The 16,980-nt window shown below is 40.0% G+C and overlaps 1 protein-coding gene across 4 annotated transcripts in view; it reads right to left on the minus strand.

Moving 5' to 3' along the window:
• The window catches only part of THBS4 (thrombospondin 4), a 972,706-nt gene that overhangs the window by 416,886 nt on the left and 538,840 nt on the right, over window positions 1-16,980 (minus strand). For all 4 annotated transcript variants that reach the window (XM_044063723.1, XM_044063722.1, XM_044063724.1 and 1 more), the window contains one exon: window positions 12,541-12,648. In XM_044063723.1, the coding sequence (XP_043919658.1) occupies window positions 12,541-12,648 (108 nt within the window). The remainder of the gene's footprint in view (window positions 1-12,540; window positions 12,649-16,980) is intronic.

Genomic DNA, 16,980 nt, shown 5'->3' on the forward strand with positions numbered 1-16,980 from the left:
GAAGTCATCATACTACTGTACACAGCCCCATCAGACCCATCGTAGAGTGTAATGCCCCCTTCTGTATGTACCTGATCAGACAAATGCAACAACTAGAATGTCCACAAAGAATTCTTACTAAAAGAATACAGGTAGTAAACAAAATGTCCTATGCTGATCTCTTCAAGGTCCTATCTCTTTACTCAGTATCATATAGACCTCTGAGAGGTTATCTTTGCATGGCATACAAAGCATCCCTCAACCCTGTTTTGATGAACCTTTTGCATATCTGCAAAACAAACAGCATCAGAACTACTACGATAAAAGACCTACATTTTGCTTGAGGTATAAATTGGATACATTGCAGAGACAGATATGTTTCCCATTCTCTGAAATATACCCATCTATGTTAAGCAGAGTTCTTCCCTATCCCTACTTAGTACAACTTGGACCAGTGGCTTGGTAATTGGAAATTCACCTATGGTCTGATGCCTATGTCTCTGATGGACAGTCAATAAATCATCCCCTATATAAATCAAATTTGTGGGTCACAGTTGGGTTGCATGGTTTGGCTTATAAGAGCTCTAGTGGTTGTTAGGGCTCCCTATTGAAATGTCAGCACCTGAAATGCTGAGTGCTGACAAGCCGAAAATAAAGACCAAAATCACAGGAAAAGAGCGAATCTTGAAAATCTCTCTTCTCCTTGAAACTCCTTTTTTTTTTGGGGGGGGGGGGGGGTGGAAAGCCGCTTTGCACCCTCCATACTCCTGAACTTATATAAATCAATTCCAAGATCACCATACCTCAGCTATCAATGCAGAGATCGCCATACCTCAGAGAAAAGGGAATATTCTGAGGAATGGCATCTCAGACTTTCTATATATAAATCTGATCTTTTAGCCATTTAGTCACTGTCTTTGGGACTTGCTCTAGGGGGTCCTGACATTTCAAATGGTTACTGATCATTAACCTAGTATACACCTATGACCTATATGACTTCTCTACCCCATGTTCCAAGTGTTCTCTCCATCCAGCTGCTTCACTATACAATAAGTGAACCAAGCACGTAGTTAAGTCTGACTACTGCTACTGCAAAAGTTATCATATCCCACTACCTAAAGAACTTGCACAGCTGAATTTCACATGCAATTGCAAATGTTCACAAGGAACGATACATTTAGTTAAATCTATGTAAGACTATTTCCAAGACACAACACTAATAACTTAATTTGTTAAGTAATGTATTAGTGTGTTCTGTTTTCTAAAGTTGAATTTGCTGGAAGGATATCCCCACCCCCACTTACACTCACGGGCCTTTTACTGCTGAAGGTGAAGCTAAATTAACACTTTAGCATATTTTACTCTTATCAATGTAATATATCCCTGGAAAGACAATGAAAAGCCCATAACCATAAACTTAAATGCTGCAACTCATTTCAACTGTTTAGAGTTCAGAGACCTTGTCTTCGTATCCATGAACATTCTACCTCACTGATTGTTTATGGTGGTAAACCATCTGTGGGGATTCTTCCTGCTCCGTTCACTCTGCTCAATCAACTGAACCCTGAGGTACTCCACTTGTCACTTGTCTGGAGCTGGATTTGAAGTCAGCTACTTTTACTGTCTGGGTTCTGTCAGTAAGCCAGTTGGCAACCCATCGAGTGATGTAGGGATTTATGCCCAGCTTAGTAAGTTTATCTATGATTCCAGTGTGGGGGGTGGTGTTGAAGGTCTTGGCGAGGTCCAGATAGGTTGTGTTGACCACCTTACCCTTGTCCACAGCTCTGGAGACTGATTCGAAGAAGTCATTCAGGTTCAGGAGACAAGATCGGCCCTTCACAAACCCAAACTGGGTGGGGTCCAGTGTTTGAAGGTTGCCAATGTCTTTGTTTATAAGTTCCATGATAATGCGTTTCATGCCCTTGCAGATCAGGCTCGTCAGACTGATGGGACCGTATTTCTTGGGATCCAAGGTAGATTCCCCCCTTGTGGAGTGGGATAAATGTAGCTCTGCACCACTCAGTGGGCACAAAGCCTGAAGTGAGATTATGATTAAACATGACACTTAGGTGAGGTGCCTGTTCATTTTGTAGTTCATGTAGTACACAGCCTGGGACGTCATCTGGTCAAATGGATGTTGTATTCTTAGCTTTGGAGAGTGCGATTTATACCTGTGTGGCCTTGATTACCGGAATTTGGCAATCTTTTGGCATTGAGATGGGTCCTTTAGGGGATGAGAGGGGGGTGAAGTTGGCACTAAATCGATCTGCCAGGATATTGGCAATATCCTTGGGGTCAGTATATTTAATGCCATTCTGTTGAAGCTCAGAGCAGATCTGAGCATTGCCATTTAGATTCTTGACATAACTATAGAATGCCTTGTGGTCGTCTTTGGAATCTTTAGCAATTTTATTTTCGTGACTAGCTTTTGAGGATTTTATGAGGGATCTCAGCTTCTTACTGAGGCTGTTGAAGGAGTTTATTGCATCCTGGGATTTTCCTCTTTTATGCAACAGTTTCTTCCTTCTGTTGTATAGTTTGTTTACAGCAGGGGACCAACAGATTGGCTTCATTTTTTTGGAGGAGAGCATCTTGGTTCTATTTGGGATGGCACGATTCATGCACGAGTGGATGTGCTCGTACAGTGCTTTAGTGTAAGATTTTGCACTCGAACTTTCAGATCCCGTCTGTATGGGTGTCATGAAGTTTGTCACTTCTGAATTCAGTAGCATGAAGTTGGTTTTGGAGATGTTTTTTAAGGATGTTTCCTTACTGGGGGGGTGGGGGTGGGATGTGGATGTCAAGGGTGATTTGCTTATGGTCAGACCTGACCAATGAGGGGGTGACCACTGGTGTGGAGCATATATCTCCCATGTTGGTAATGACCAGGTCTAGGATATTGGAGCCCCTGGTGGGACAATGGATTAGTTGATCCAGGGCGTTGGAATTTATGAATTCTAAGAACCGTTGGGAAAAGGAGTTGGTACCCGAGTAGTTTTCCCAGTTAATGGCAGGGTAGTTGAAATCACCCAGTATTAGGGTGTCTGGTTGTATATTAATATTTTCCAGTATGTTTAGAAAGGTGTAGTGAGAATCTTGGGCATGGTGGGGGATCTGTAGCAAGCTACAGTTTGGATTGCAGTCTTACCTAGTGTTAGTTGCACCTGGAGAATTTCAGATGCATTGTGTTGGGCAACTAGCCTGGAGGTGTGAATATCCTTGGTGAATATGGACACTCCTCCATCCTTAGTGTTTCGGTCTTGGTTTTGTGGCTGAAAAGTGTGGTAAGAGTTGTAGCCTGGTATTGCAGGGGTGCTCTCTTAAACCAAGTCTCTGTTACTGCAAAGATATTGATGTTCTCCATTTTTAGGAGTACCTTGAGAGAGTGCATTTTGAGGTTTAGACTTCTAGCATTGAGTAACATCACCTTCAGATTTTGCATGCTTGTATCTATTACTGTGGTGGTTTTGTCCTTTGAACCTTGCCTAAAAAAGGCACTACAGGGGTGGCAAGAGCTTTAGCCAGTAACCTGAATCCCAGGGGTGACAGGTGCAGACCATCTCTGGCAAAGCATTGTGGTTTGTCGATCATGTCTTCCCAGGCAGACAGATACTGGATCCCCTTTGAATGACACCAGAAGCTTAGCCAATTGTTGAAGTCAATCATTTTGTCCTTATACTGTGGTATCATTCTGGGTGAAGGCAAGATGCTACTCAGGGCTAGGGTCATACCTGCCTGGGCCACGTCTCTTTTCATGTAGTCCAGGGAGGTACGTCTCAAGTCATTCATTCCAGCAAGGACAATGACAGAGTCATATTTGTACTTGTTGTGGAGTAACTTGAGTGCATGCGTTATGTGGCGGATCCTGGCACCCGACAGGCAGCTGACTGTAATTTTCTCCTTGTTTAGCCTGGTGAGTGGGACATCAGTATGCCAGACTATAGAGTCACCTATGACTAAAGTGTTAGGTACATTGTCTTGCCTTAGGGGCTGTTGTTGGGTGGCACACTGGTGTTGTGAGCTGTGTGTCACTTTGGTTGTGACTGGTGTTTGTTTGTGTTTCATCTTTGGAGGTCCTTGCTGCTTGGGCAGGTTAATGTTAAGGGCCTCCGCATATGTGGGTTTAGTGTTGCTATGTGTGGGTGTTGATGGTGTGGGTTTTGAAGGGCTATATCCTTGCAAAACACCACACACCAATACACATCAACAACCTCTTCCAACCATTTCCCTGATCAACAGCACAACTTCTCACATATCGCCTCCCAGCTTTTCCTCTATATCCTCCCATACTGTTCAAGCCACAAACAGGCCTCCTCACCTGCAATGAAATGCACTTGACATCAGTACCATCACCTATGAATAATAAACACTTCCCATGGTACTCATTCCTCATTAAGCATCTACTGAAATATGGAGGCATACATCCTAACTCAGGCCTCTAATCCTAACCACAAGAGTAACCCCAAAGATTTAAACATACTTACACTGAATTGTAGAACTGTATGTAATAAAATTGCCCCACTGCATGCCTGGACTAATCAAAATAAACCTGACATGCTAGCCCTTGCTGAAGCATGGCTAGACCCCAATGTAAAAGATTCAGAAATAATACCTCCAAACTTTGCAATAACCAGAAGAGCTAGATCTACAAAAACGGGGGAGGGATAGTCCTTCTATATCCCTCTACACTTAACATCACGCCCTATACCAGTAATATGCCCATCTTTTCTAATGCTGAGATACTAATCACTTTTTTGAACCTCAAGACATTAAAAAGAATTTGCATAAAAGTAATATATATCCCGACAAGTCACAATATGCCAGTGTTGAAAAATATTTTATCCTGGACAGCTCAAACAATAAACCATAGCTTTCAACTACCCCCAAATAGTATAAATCTGTATGTTTTATTCTCATCTTATCAATACTCCAACAATATACAGCAAAGATCCTACATGTCAATCCACCCTAGACTGGATCCTTGTATCCCACCCCTCCAATGACCTCTTTGTCGGTACACTGTCTAGTTCTCTGAGCGATCATCTGCCAGCTAATTCCCTTAGAACAAACTCCCAACAACTAAGTGTAGACACTGTAAAATCAGTTAGGAATTCAACTAATTTTTGCCAGCATAAATTCAACAATCTCCTACATGAAATAGACTGAACACCCCTAAAACGACTACCCCTTAAAGATGCTGTACTATACTTTAATAATGCTTCCTTCACATACTTAATACCCTAGTTCTCATTCATATGAAAAGAATACAAATAAATCATCACCATGGCACTCTAAGGAAAGTAAACACCTGATGAAGTCAAGGGTCGTAGCCTGAATAACCTGGAAACTAAACAAAAATGAACAAAATCATGTCGATTTCAAAACACTACATAACAAAGTGACAAAACTAATCAACAGAGATAAGAAGTTATACTATTCCCAGCTTCAACTCCAGCATAAAATCAACCCCCCAAAATGTTGGCACTCCATATCTTCTCTACTTAACCCTGGAGCAGAGAGCACACTCCATCACCTGATACCCCTCCATCACAAATAGCTGAAAACGTTAACAAGCACTTCAGAAAATCACTATTAGACCTACTAACTAACACCCCTAATGCTAGAACCCCCACCCTTCAACCTATTTACATACCAACCCTAGACCATCAACTACTTCTAAACATGTCATTAATAACCCCCCTACTCAACAAAACATCATACAAACCCATTCACATTTCAGCCCAAACCCACTGACACCATTAAAAACTACTACAAAAACTAAAATCCTGCTCCACTTCAGCTGATACTCTTCCACCACACGACTTCAAACTGGCTGCCAACTCATCGCCTACCCTATCAGTATCCTTATAAATAGGTCTTTATCCGAATCAGAAGTACCTGCCATATGGAAACAATCTCATATTACCCCCATCCACAAAGGAGGCAACTCTTTTGAACCATCCAATTTCCATCCTATATCCATCTTGTCACCTATATCCAAAATTTTTTAAAGAGGTATCCATCAGCAGGTAATACAATATCTATTGCAAAACAATTTTTTAACCAACACCCAACATAACTTCTGACCCAGCCATAGCACAGCTACAACCCTATTATCCTTTACAAATACCATGAACAAGGCCAGAGATGCTGGTTGATATACAGCCTCAGTATTCCTTGATCTCTCCAAGTCCTCTGACACAGTGTCTCACCCCTTCCTACTGAACACACTTTCTAACTTAGGCTTCTCACATAACCCAGTAAAATGGTTTCAGAGTTACCTCAAGGATCATAAACTAATGTATTTTGGGTTTTCCCTGTTAGGGGTCGCCACAGCGGAACTTCGGTCTGCTAATGATTGGCAGTGGATTTTTATGGTGCCGAGGTGCCAGCCTGATGCCTGCACCTACCTGCATGTCTTTAAACATCACTCAACCGCGGGGAGGACATGCAGACTCCACACAGAAGGCTACCTCAAGGATCGTAAACAAGCAGTTAAATCGTCCAATGAACTCTCACCCTCTCTTCACAACTCTACTAGAGTCCCTCAAGGCTCCATCCTTGAACCCCTACACTTCAACATTTTCACAAACAACCTTCACATTACCTCTCACAATGGAACCCTATTTCAATACACTGATGATTCCACCATAATCTGTACTGTCAATCACTACCAAAACTACTTTCAAAAACTCAACAGTCCTTTACTGCAATCGAATCCTCGCTAAGAGATGTCCAACTCTTTTTTAAGCTAAATAAGACTAAACTAATACTCTTTCATCCCCAAAACACCTCCCCTGTCACTTATCATTTCAACATCCTTGCATCTGACAACACTATCATAGAAATAGTGCAGGAAACCAAACCTCTAGGACTATCATTGACAATAAACTTTCATTTGACTCCCACATACAGCAAAATATAAAGAAAACTCATCAAAAACTGTGAATCTTATACAAACATTTCTTTACTACAGCAACCAAAACTACCCTTGCTAAAACATTTTTACTTACCTCCCTTCTTTATGGTGCCCCTATCCTAACTAACTTACAAACTTCTACCCTAAGCAAGTTGGAACAGTGCTACAACAAAGTTGCAAAGTTTGCCACAAACTCTAAATATCGCACACATCACTGTAAACTGCTACTAGAACTAAACTGACTTGAACTCCCTAACCAACTTGCATTTATTTAGCTATCTACCTTGGATAACCTTATTTTCAAGCCTACTGCCTGCCTTCCACTAGCCAGTCTAGTCACACCTTACACACTAAATCAATCCCTATGATCAGAAGACAAAAATCTCTTAGCTATTTCAAAACCCACAAGAAAACCAGGTCACTCTCTGTATTCATACCCTGACTCTGTACTATGGAATTCACTACCTCCAGCTACCATGTCTATGTCTGGCCTAACTCATTACAAAGACTCTAAAAAATCATCTCAAAAGTACATGGCTCTGCTCCTGCATAAAGCCTGCCTAATACTCAGCTCTTCCTCTTCTTCCACACTAGCCTCATCCTCCTCTTCTGTCACATTTCACTCCCTCACATTCTGCAGGATCCTAAGGCTCTTCTAACTCCTTCTCTGTTTCGATACCGCATCCTTAAGCTGCTACTCAGGCTGTAATGCCTCTATTCTTCTTAACTCTCTCACTGTCTTCCTGCATCATTAACTTTCTAGCTATTTTCCTAACTGAAACGTTCTATTTTTTCACGTACTATAATAGTCAATGTCATACATTGCACTGCCTGTGTACTAGTTTTGGACAGTATCTACTCACAGACTATGTATATGGTGAGAGTGACTATTATTGTCTGTAATGTTTTAACTCTAGAATTGTCTAGATGTCTAGTATATCTTGTAACAATTATGTTTATGTTCTTTCAACTTATTTGTATAGTATTTCTCATGTTATTTGTATTGTATTGGATTATACTGTATTTATATTATACCGTATGTGGAGCTTTTCACCCCGGGCCTCTAATGAAAACGGGTTCTGTAGACCTAGTCAGACCACCCCGGGAAAAAAATGTCTAATAAATAAATGTAACTTTTTAGCATAGACAGCAGACTGTTCCCCTTGACTACTACCAAAGTATGACAACTTTACAAAACATGCCCACCCAAAACTCAACCTCTAAAGAAAAATCAAGTAGAATTCATTCAGAATTCTAAGTATTTACACAAATGAAGTAGCAGACATTCAGGTCATCTTTCATTCAGTACTAACTCTATTTAAATGGTATGTGATATCACCTTATGTCCAACAGGTGGCAGTAAAACATTCAGGGTGTGAGAAATACATTTGCTTATAATAATGCTAAAGCAATATCCTGCCCGCACACATTTTTACTTAACTGCTCAATTAGACTTGAAGCAAAGCATGGTAGTTTTGCCCTAGAGCACTTATCTCTAAACAATATTTAATGGATTATTTCTCCCAGTTAAATAAACTTCAAACAACTTCATCTTACTAGGTGACTTTAATTTTTACCTTTGTGGCCCTAATCAAAGCAATATCTTGGTAATCCCAAACCATTGCATCATTCTCCTCAAACAAATTCTCACTAATCTCCTGGACTCACTCTTTCCTAAAATTATACTGCTGTATAAACCACCAAAATCATGTGACTCACATACGAACTTAAATGCTTCCATAGCCTCAGGGACAATACTTGAAAAAAAAAAACATCATCAACCTCCAGGAAACACTATACAAAGCTAAGAAATCTAACTCTAGACAATCAGGTGACATAAAAGCCACATTATGAAAAAGAAATCATCCCCTTGACAGGCCTTAATAATCCAGCGAAACTCACTCCTTCTCATCTCAATTCACAGACGCTGATTTCATCCTCCAGTTCAGTATGGTTCCGTACACTTCTCATCCTTGCCAGTAAAAACTCCTCCTCTCCCTCTAACATCTCTCTTCCTCCTGTATTCCCACTTTCCATTTCAAAGCAATCAAAACTAAACACTTAGTACCACTACTCGAAGAACTAAAAACTGACTCACATGCTCGTCCTGATCATCTTCTCCCATAGTCCTTATTCCTATGTAAGGACTTCAGTCCCGTCTTCTCCATAGGTTCATAGCTATATACTAGGCTAATGACCACCAGGGCTTTTATAAGCCTAGCCATGCAGTCCAACCCAGTTATGTCCCTATGTATCACAGGTGTTTATTAGGAGAGGGTATGTTAGTTTAGGTATAGTTATTGTCTGCCTGTGTCAGTCAGAGACATGTGGGCCAGACCCAGGGTGAATTTCAGATTTCCCATCCATTGGTCATGGTTACCGTTAAATAGGGTTAGGGATAGACTTTGCTTCACATGGATGGGGAGCCTGTTCCAAAGCATATGAATCATTTGATCTGTATTGCTAGCATGTCCTATTTATGTAGTAAGCAACATTTAAATCCACATTTATAATCTCTGCCTAACTCAAAACATCGTGCTTGATATCTGAAAAACAGCCATTGTTAAACTCTTTCTCAAAAAAACTACCCTATCCCACACCACTGACTTCCATCACATCTCTATTCTTACCATATTTGGAAAGAATCATTGAAAAAATAGTTTGCAATCCACTCACCCATTACATGTCCCAATATCATCTACTATCCTCAAAACAGCATGGCCTTTGGACTGGTAGGAGCACCTCTACTGCACTTTGGATACTCACTGATATCATCCTCCTGGCTATGAGCAAAGGCGTCTTCACTGGAGACATCTATATTGACCTCACCAAAGCTTTTGATCTGGTTGACCATAACATTCTTTTAGATCACCTAACTGAAACTGGAATTAGCCTAGCTACAGCTCCCTGATTTAAAAATGATCTTTCCAATCAGTACTTCACTGTGCAGTTTCAAAATACCCTGTATGCTTCCACCCCTCTCCTTAAAGCAGCCCCTCAGGGTTCTATTCTGGATCCCCCTTCTTTCTTCCATTTCCATTAAAAAACTGTCACTTGTCTTCCCTCACCTCCCTCTTTTACTTTATGTAGACTACATGGTTTTATTTCACTCACACCTGACCTCCCCTGCCATACAGCAATAACAACAATCTAACTTCCTTTCTCTTATCAAATGTCTTAATAACAAAAAGCTAATTCTGAACACTTCCATCACTAAAACAGTACTGTTTGGTACCTGACTTAAATGGCAAAATAGCTCTAAATCTCTTCCTATCCATAACCATCTTGACAACCCCATTGATAAGTCATCTACTTCAGTAGACTGAATTTACACTTACCTGAATTGCAGATTCCAGAGGTGACAACACCGAACATGCAATAAACCGAACCTGAGCATTACAGATTTATTTATTTTTTATAGGGAATGGAGACACTTGGCCAACATGGGGAAATTTGCCCTTTTCCTCACTGTAGTGAGATCCCAGAGTTGGTATATTTAGTTGGGGAGTGTCTGCGGTTGGGGGGGTCAAATCCCCCCACTTGGGTGGCTTTGACATATTTCAGTGTAACTTGTTAAATGTTGGACAAGTGTCGTCTTTCCCTGTAAAAAAACTTTGGTAATGTGATGGTTTGCTTTATTGCAATTTTGGTGTTGTCGTCTCGGTAATCTGCAGTTCCAATAAGTGTAAATTCAGTCTACCAAAGTAGACCCCTTCAAATACCTTGGTATGTGGCTTGATCCTGCACTGGACTTTCACCTACACATAGAACAAATATGGAATAAACTAATTCACTCCTATTTTGGTCCTAGAAATTTTCCATCTTTCTCTCCAGACCAAACTTGAATTTCACAGGCAAAGATATTCTACTAGCACAGCTTGAATATGGAGTTCTGATGGTTACAGCAGCATCCAAGAATCCAAGAAAAGCTCTTCCTCCATCTAAACTATACACAATTCTACCTGGCTTTTTATTGCCCTCTCCCCTAGAAATAATCATCATTGTATCACTCTTAATAAAGCCAGTTTCCTACCTGTCCAACAATGTATCACCCCACTTCTTGGATCCCAACTCAACATCCTCCTCAAAAAGCATTCCTGTTCTTCACTTGCCTCCAACCTGTTCAGACAACCCTTCCCAATTTCAGTCTAAGAAATCTTAACCACTCTGGTCCACTACTTCAATGTCCCAGAACCAGACTCCTTTGCAGTAACTATGCCTTCTCCAGCCTAGGCCCCAAACTCTAGGAATCCCTCTCTACTAATCTTAAAGATCTCACCTCATGCCGCTCAATTTGTGCTCAGCTTAAAGATCATCTCAAATCTGAGTCAGTTTGCAAATGCTTTCTCTCTGGACACATCACGTAGTGCCCAACTCTCCCCTTCACCACTCAGACATCTTTGTCTTCCATACATACTCTCCAATCCCAATATTGTTTTAATCCTTTGACTTTCAAAATTTTGTGTAAAATACCTAAGATTTACTAAAATGTCTTTTCTTTGTTTTTTTGTAACACTTTATTTACTCTGTACAAAGTTTAATCACACCTTTCCTTTAAGTTTTGTATTTATCACTGTATTTTCTAAACTTTGTAATAGAGCTTTTCTCCTCGGGTATCTGCTGAAAAAGGGCATCTTGCCCAGTCAGACCAACCCAGTTAACAAATGTCAAACAAAATAAAATAAAATAAATAAATAAATATATTGTTTCCCTACACTAAGATGTGGCATCTCTCCAACACTGTATATATGCTATATAATTAATTTCTGTGTGCCTTTACCTTACTTTTGCTATCTTTTACACATTGTGCTCTATCCCTTCACTATTTCACTCTCTCATCTTCTTCTTCTTCCCTCCTTTGTGTAGCCAATCCTTCTACTTATCTCTTATACCATGTACTTTGTTATTATTACTGTTATTAATTCATTGCTATCTTCACACAACATTTTATTTTCATTTATTATACTTATTGTTAACTTGGTTGTCTAATGTTGGGTATATTTGCCCAGGATGAGACTGAAATAGGTCCATTTGGGTCAGTGCTCTACCCACACCAAACAGAATACCAACCAACCAACCAACCAACCAACCAACCAACCAACCAACCAACCAAACAAACAAACAAAAAACAAACAAACTATCTATCTAACTAGCTATCTAACTAACTAGGGTGCAGACATGTAGGTAAAGTAATATTGTGATTCCCTTCTTTATTTTGTTTTTCTATTGCCATTGCAGCCATGCTAATGACTTAAGCTATAACTGAAGGACTGCAGAGCATCCCGTAGAATAAAATAGTGCAAATTTCTGCTAACCACAGTTCTTGTGGATTGAGAGGACTCTAATGAAATGTTTAACATTTGGAGATAAGAATACTGTTAAAAAGAAAATATTGTAGGTAGCAAGCACCGAAGTTTGCTGCATGGAGACAGCCAAAACTGCACATTTCTCACTTTCTACTAGTCTATTTCTACTGCTGTTTGAAGGCAATCAATTCATCCTTATAAGCTTAACATTAAAAAAATCCAAAATTGCCAACAGACTTGGTAATAAACTAAAAAATTCTACTGCTTTACTGACAGGCTAGCTGAAAGAATAATTTGCTTTCATGGAACATGTGCATGTTACTGTTACATGAATACCTGTTCATTGAAAATACCATCTCCGTCTGCATCTTCATCACAGGCATTTCCTATTCCATCCCTGTCGGCATCCTCCTGTCCAGAGTTTGGAACGTAGATACAGTTGTCCTTCAGAAAAACACAAAAAAGTACATTAGAGATTGATAATGCAGTATTATATTCCACATTTTAGTCCTTTCTGGAATGCTGTACACTAAGGGAATGCAATAAACCTGCACATATTTTTTGGAGCAGAAATTATTTTAAGTAGCATCATTCATCACAACGAGTTTCTTTAAATAATGGTTACAATACTAGTGATAAGTTTTAAAAATATATATGAAAAATGTTATATTGGATTAAAAATTTAGAAAGAGACAATTTTAGGTCTATTTTATTCATTACCTTTTCTTTAAGTCAAATGATTTATTTTCAAACATTCAATATCCACTCCCCCACACACACAGATATACATGCTTCTTGCCCTGCAGTCAATTCCAGATGCTTTGGCTACATTATATACATATTAAAACTGATGGCAGCAAATCTATACATATAACTATGTATTGATGATGAATTTGAAGTTTATGTACACTACATTGGTGAAGGAATGTCATTGTTTTAGATGTTGCGATGTGGTACATTTAAGGATAGCCTATTATTACTGAAGGATACAGAAAGCTCCTCATTTAGAACATTTCTATATACAAACACTACCTAGCCTTCAAAGTTTAAAAGTTAGCACTCTTTGTCATTCCAGTGACACAGAGAGATAAATCCCTGACTACAGCCCAGTCTACCCAGGTTTGATTAATGGCTCAGATGACTAATGGAGCACCTCTTTCTGGCAGAGATTGGGAAGCCCTTCACGATGTGATACAGCCAAGGGATGGGCAGCATTCCTATGTTAGTGTTAGCTCCCTATGGCAGTGGGGAGTAGACTGCGCAGTCTGCCCATTTCAAAACTCTACGGATACTGTCAGGGCACATACCTAGGGGGAAGGGAGAAATTGTGGATAGACTTAAGTAAAAAAAACTGGCTGGATGTTAAACAGTGTGCCATTCCAGGATCCCATTAAGATCCACGCTGGCCTTGGTAGCAAAAGTTGGTATTAGTCTGGGGTAGAGTAGAGTGATCAATAGTCCTGTCAAATGATGTGGGGTACTGAGATAGCTGTTTGCATGAAAGCAGGGGCAAAAAGAGAGCAAAAAACGTTAGCACCCTTTGACCAATTGGTCTGTATTAGGTTACACTATTTATCAAAGAGTGGCTTTGATTGCAAACCCAGAATTCTGGAAAAAGGGCTTAAGAATAGGGAAGTTCCCAAACCACCTTATGAAGGAAAAGAGCCAAGTACTGCAGCAGAAAAGAAATGAGCTTATGAAATTATCAATAAATAACACAAATTAACTCCAGCTGCATGGCACAGAGGGATAAAGCCCTGACTGTGACTTAGATGACCAAAGATTGACTAGTGTCTTGGGAAGATGGAAGAGCTTGGGAGGGATGGGCAAGATATGTGTGACTTATGTTGGCTAGCTTTCATGGCAGGAAAGGTTGTGGTGTCTCTGCTACTTCTAGTGACCTTGGGCTCCAGAGGAGTGGCATATTCTGCTCCTCTACAAACAGGCACAGGGAAGAAGGGACATGGGTGGGTCTATCCAAACCAATGTGGTAACCCTTGCAGGGATTCAAACAGCTGGCATATCTTTGTATCAGAAGCACAAGCAGTCTCTTTGTGGTGATGTGGAGCCCACACCACCACAAGGGGAGTTAAGGCACATCCATACCATGCCCTAACAGCTGCCAGGATGATGGCTCATGCTATTTAGGGAATGAATGAGCTGGGAACATCACTCACCTTGTGAGAAACAAATGGACTAATAGATCATGGGGGGGTTGATGATTGGCAGGTAGCAGGGCATCAAAAAAGTACAAATATAAAAAATAAGATCTAATATTTTCCGTAGAATATAAAAATGTGTTTATCAAAGTGGTGGCCATCTTTCACAAGCAATGGAACAATTTAACAAGTGATGAAAAGCACAGAATGTACTGGGAGAAAACTCAGAAACATCTTTACATAGACATCTATCCATTGCAGTCATTTTGTATGCACCTGAAGAAAATTACCATATGTATCCATACGTATATGAATATAGATACCAGTAGGGTTTTGGCCATATACAGAGTCTTTAGCCTACATATAAATTACTAACATTTTTGATGACCCATCTAATTGCAGAAGTAAATACATTTTTAAAAGCTCTTTTAATTTGTGCCACCATATTTGTCTGATAACAGAAAATTTTGGTGAACTCCTGTCAAGAGATTTACCGGATGCATAGCTTAGAGACTTGCAAATATAACAGGCTCAGAGGTCAAGTCTTCTGTCATACACTCCATATTTGTCAGGAGTTCAGTCCTGAATTCTGGTTACTATCTGTCAGCATTTGAATGTTCTCCCTTTCTACCTTCTCAACTAAAGCATGCACACGCACACACACACACACACACACACACACACACACACACACACACACACACACACACACACACACACAAACACATATGGATTTACTCAAATTTTACGAAACAGCAAAAGATCAATGTCAAAAGCTTCTATCAAAGAAGATAAAAAAATGACCTCCAACAACACACAATTTCAAAGCATACTCAAAGAAACAATATTTCTGCAAGAGGGCAAGCACCACCCTACACCCACTAACTATATATATGAACTCTGAGATTGCACAAGACTGGGAAAAGCATAAATTCCCCAAACCTGGTATTATAGTGGTCCTGTACCAGCATGGACAGCTTTCCTATCAAGAAAATCTGGCAGGCAGAAAAGATGACAATTTGCACATTCGACCAACTTAAGGGGAGCAATATCAATCAGTCTGTCTGTCTATTTATCTATCTGTCTAGCAGAAGTGAATTTCACTAAATTTCATTTTGCTGAATCAGAAATCACTGAAAACGCATTTCACTCTGTGTTTGTGATAGCACCGCTTCTGTGAGGTTTTCTTCATTCAGAAGCTGCTGGACATAATGTTTCTGATGTCCTGTGAACTGATGACTAGGTTGTTACTGCCATCTCTTAGGAAGACTCTACGTTTAGATGGTAACTATCTTCTTTATTTTTTGTCTTTGCATTGCAACCTGATAGAGTTTCTTTGTGCTATCTGCGGAGACACTTTCCAGAAGTGAGTAGAGTGGTGAAATACCTTGTTCTTTGCTGCTGTGACTAGCCTCCTTGGTTGGTAAACAACTAATATCCCTTCTCAGGCTAGTTCATCTTTTCTAACTCCATCTTCTTTCTGCACTTCTCCTTTCTTTTGATAACTTCCTGGATTTTTGAATTCCATCACCAGCTTTCCTTATGTGCTTTATTTCTGTACCCAGCTCAGCTACATATCTGTTCTATATTTTTCAGACATTACGTTTTGAGATGGTGCTATTCTTCTTCATTTCCATTTATTTCCACATCTTTCACAGGTGCTGGAGCCCTGAGTACTTCCTTAAACTCCTGTGACTTTGTTCTAGTCAATGTTCATGTTTACAGCCTATTGTCTTTTGACCTCTGAGCCTTTTCTAACCACTGTTTGCTGCTGGTTGTAGCCATTAGTATTTTATAGGTTCATTAGTTCATAGGTAAGTAATAGGCTAGCTGCCCTTGTAGGGCCTTTTAACTCTAGCCAATTTCCCTTTTGCTGCATGAATTAACCTATCCCATTTGGTGTTAGATTGGGCTTACCTATTCCATAGTCTATAAGTATATATTACTCCTAATGAGAATAAGTGGGATCATACCACAGATAATTTCATGGGACCCATATGTAGGATAAAACATTTGGCAGGTGCCTATGTCCATTAGCAGTCCATTATGCTGTGGGCCAGCAGTTTCATTGGGGATGACTTTGCATTTTTTTATTCTACTCCAATGTTCTTTTTTTACTAGGTGGAAGTCTACCTGAGTTGCATGTTAATGACTCTTGTATGTGATCTTGTGACTGTCTCTCTCTTGGTGAACACTGTGCTGGTCACCATTAAACCATTTTCTAGAAATTAGTTTAGAATGGCCTATCCTTTTTTTTTTCTGGTTGCACCAGCTATGTGGACTGAGGCAGTCCTCATATCCTGTTCTGTTTGTCACAATATGAGCATTCAGGTCTCCTGTTACCACCTCACATTGTCCTTCTTTATATAGTAGTTGTAACTGCTTGCTGAATGCACTCTTCTCCTCAGCATCACAACCCTTCTGTGAAGCAGAGGCTGAAATTCTGAATACTGTCCTACCTTTACACTGGAGTCTGACTGCCATGAGTGTATCACTAATGCTGAAGACATCCATGACTGTTGTCCGAAGGCTCTCCATTACCACAATTCCCACTTTATTTCTACTCTGTCCTTCTCCTGAATAGTAGACTATGGATGGCAGGCATTGTGGCTTTGCT

The sequence above is a fragment of the Protopterus annectens genome, chromosome 2.part2 (assembly GCF_019279795.1).
Source record: "Protopterus annectens isolate FY-2018-M chromosome 2.part2, PAN1.0, whole genome shotgun sequence".
Classification (NCBI taxonomy): domain Eukaryota; kingdom Metazoa; phylum Chordata; order Ceratodontiformes; family Protopteridae; genus Protopterus; species Protopterus annectens.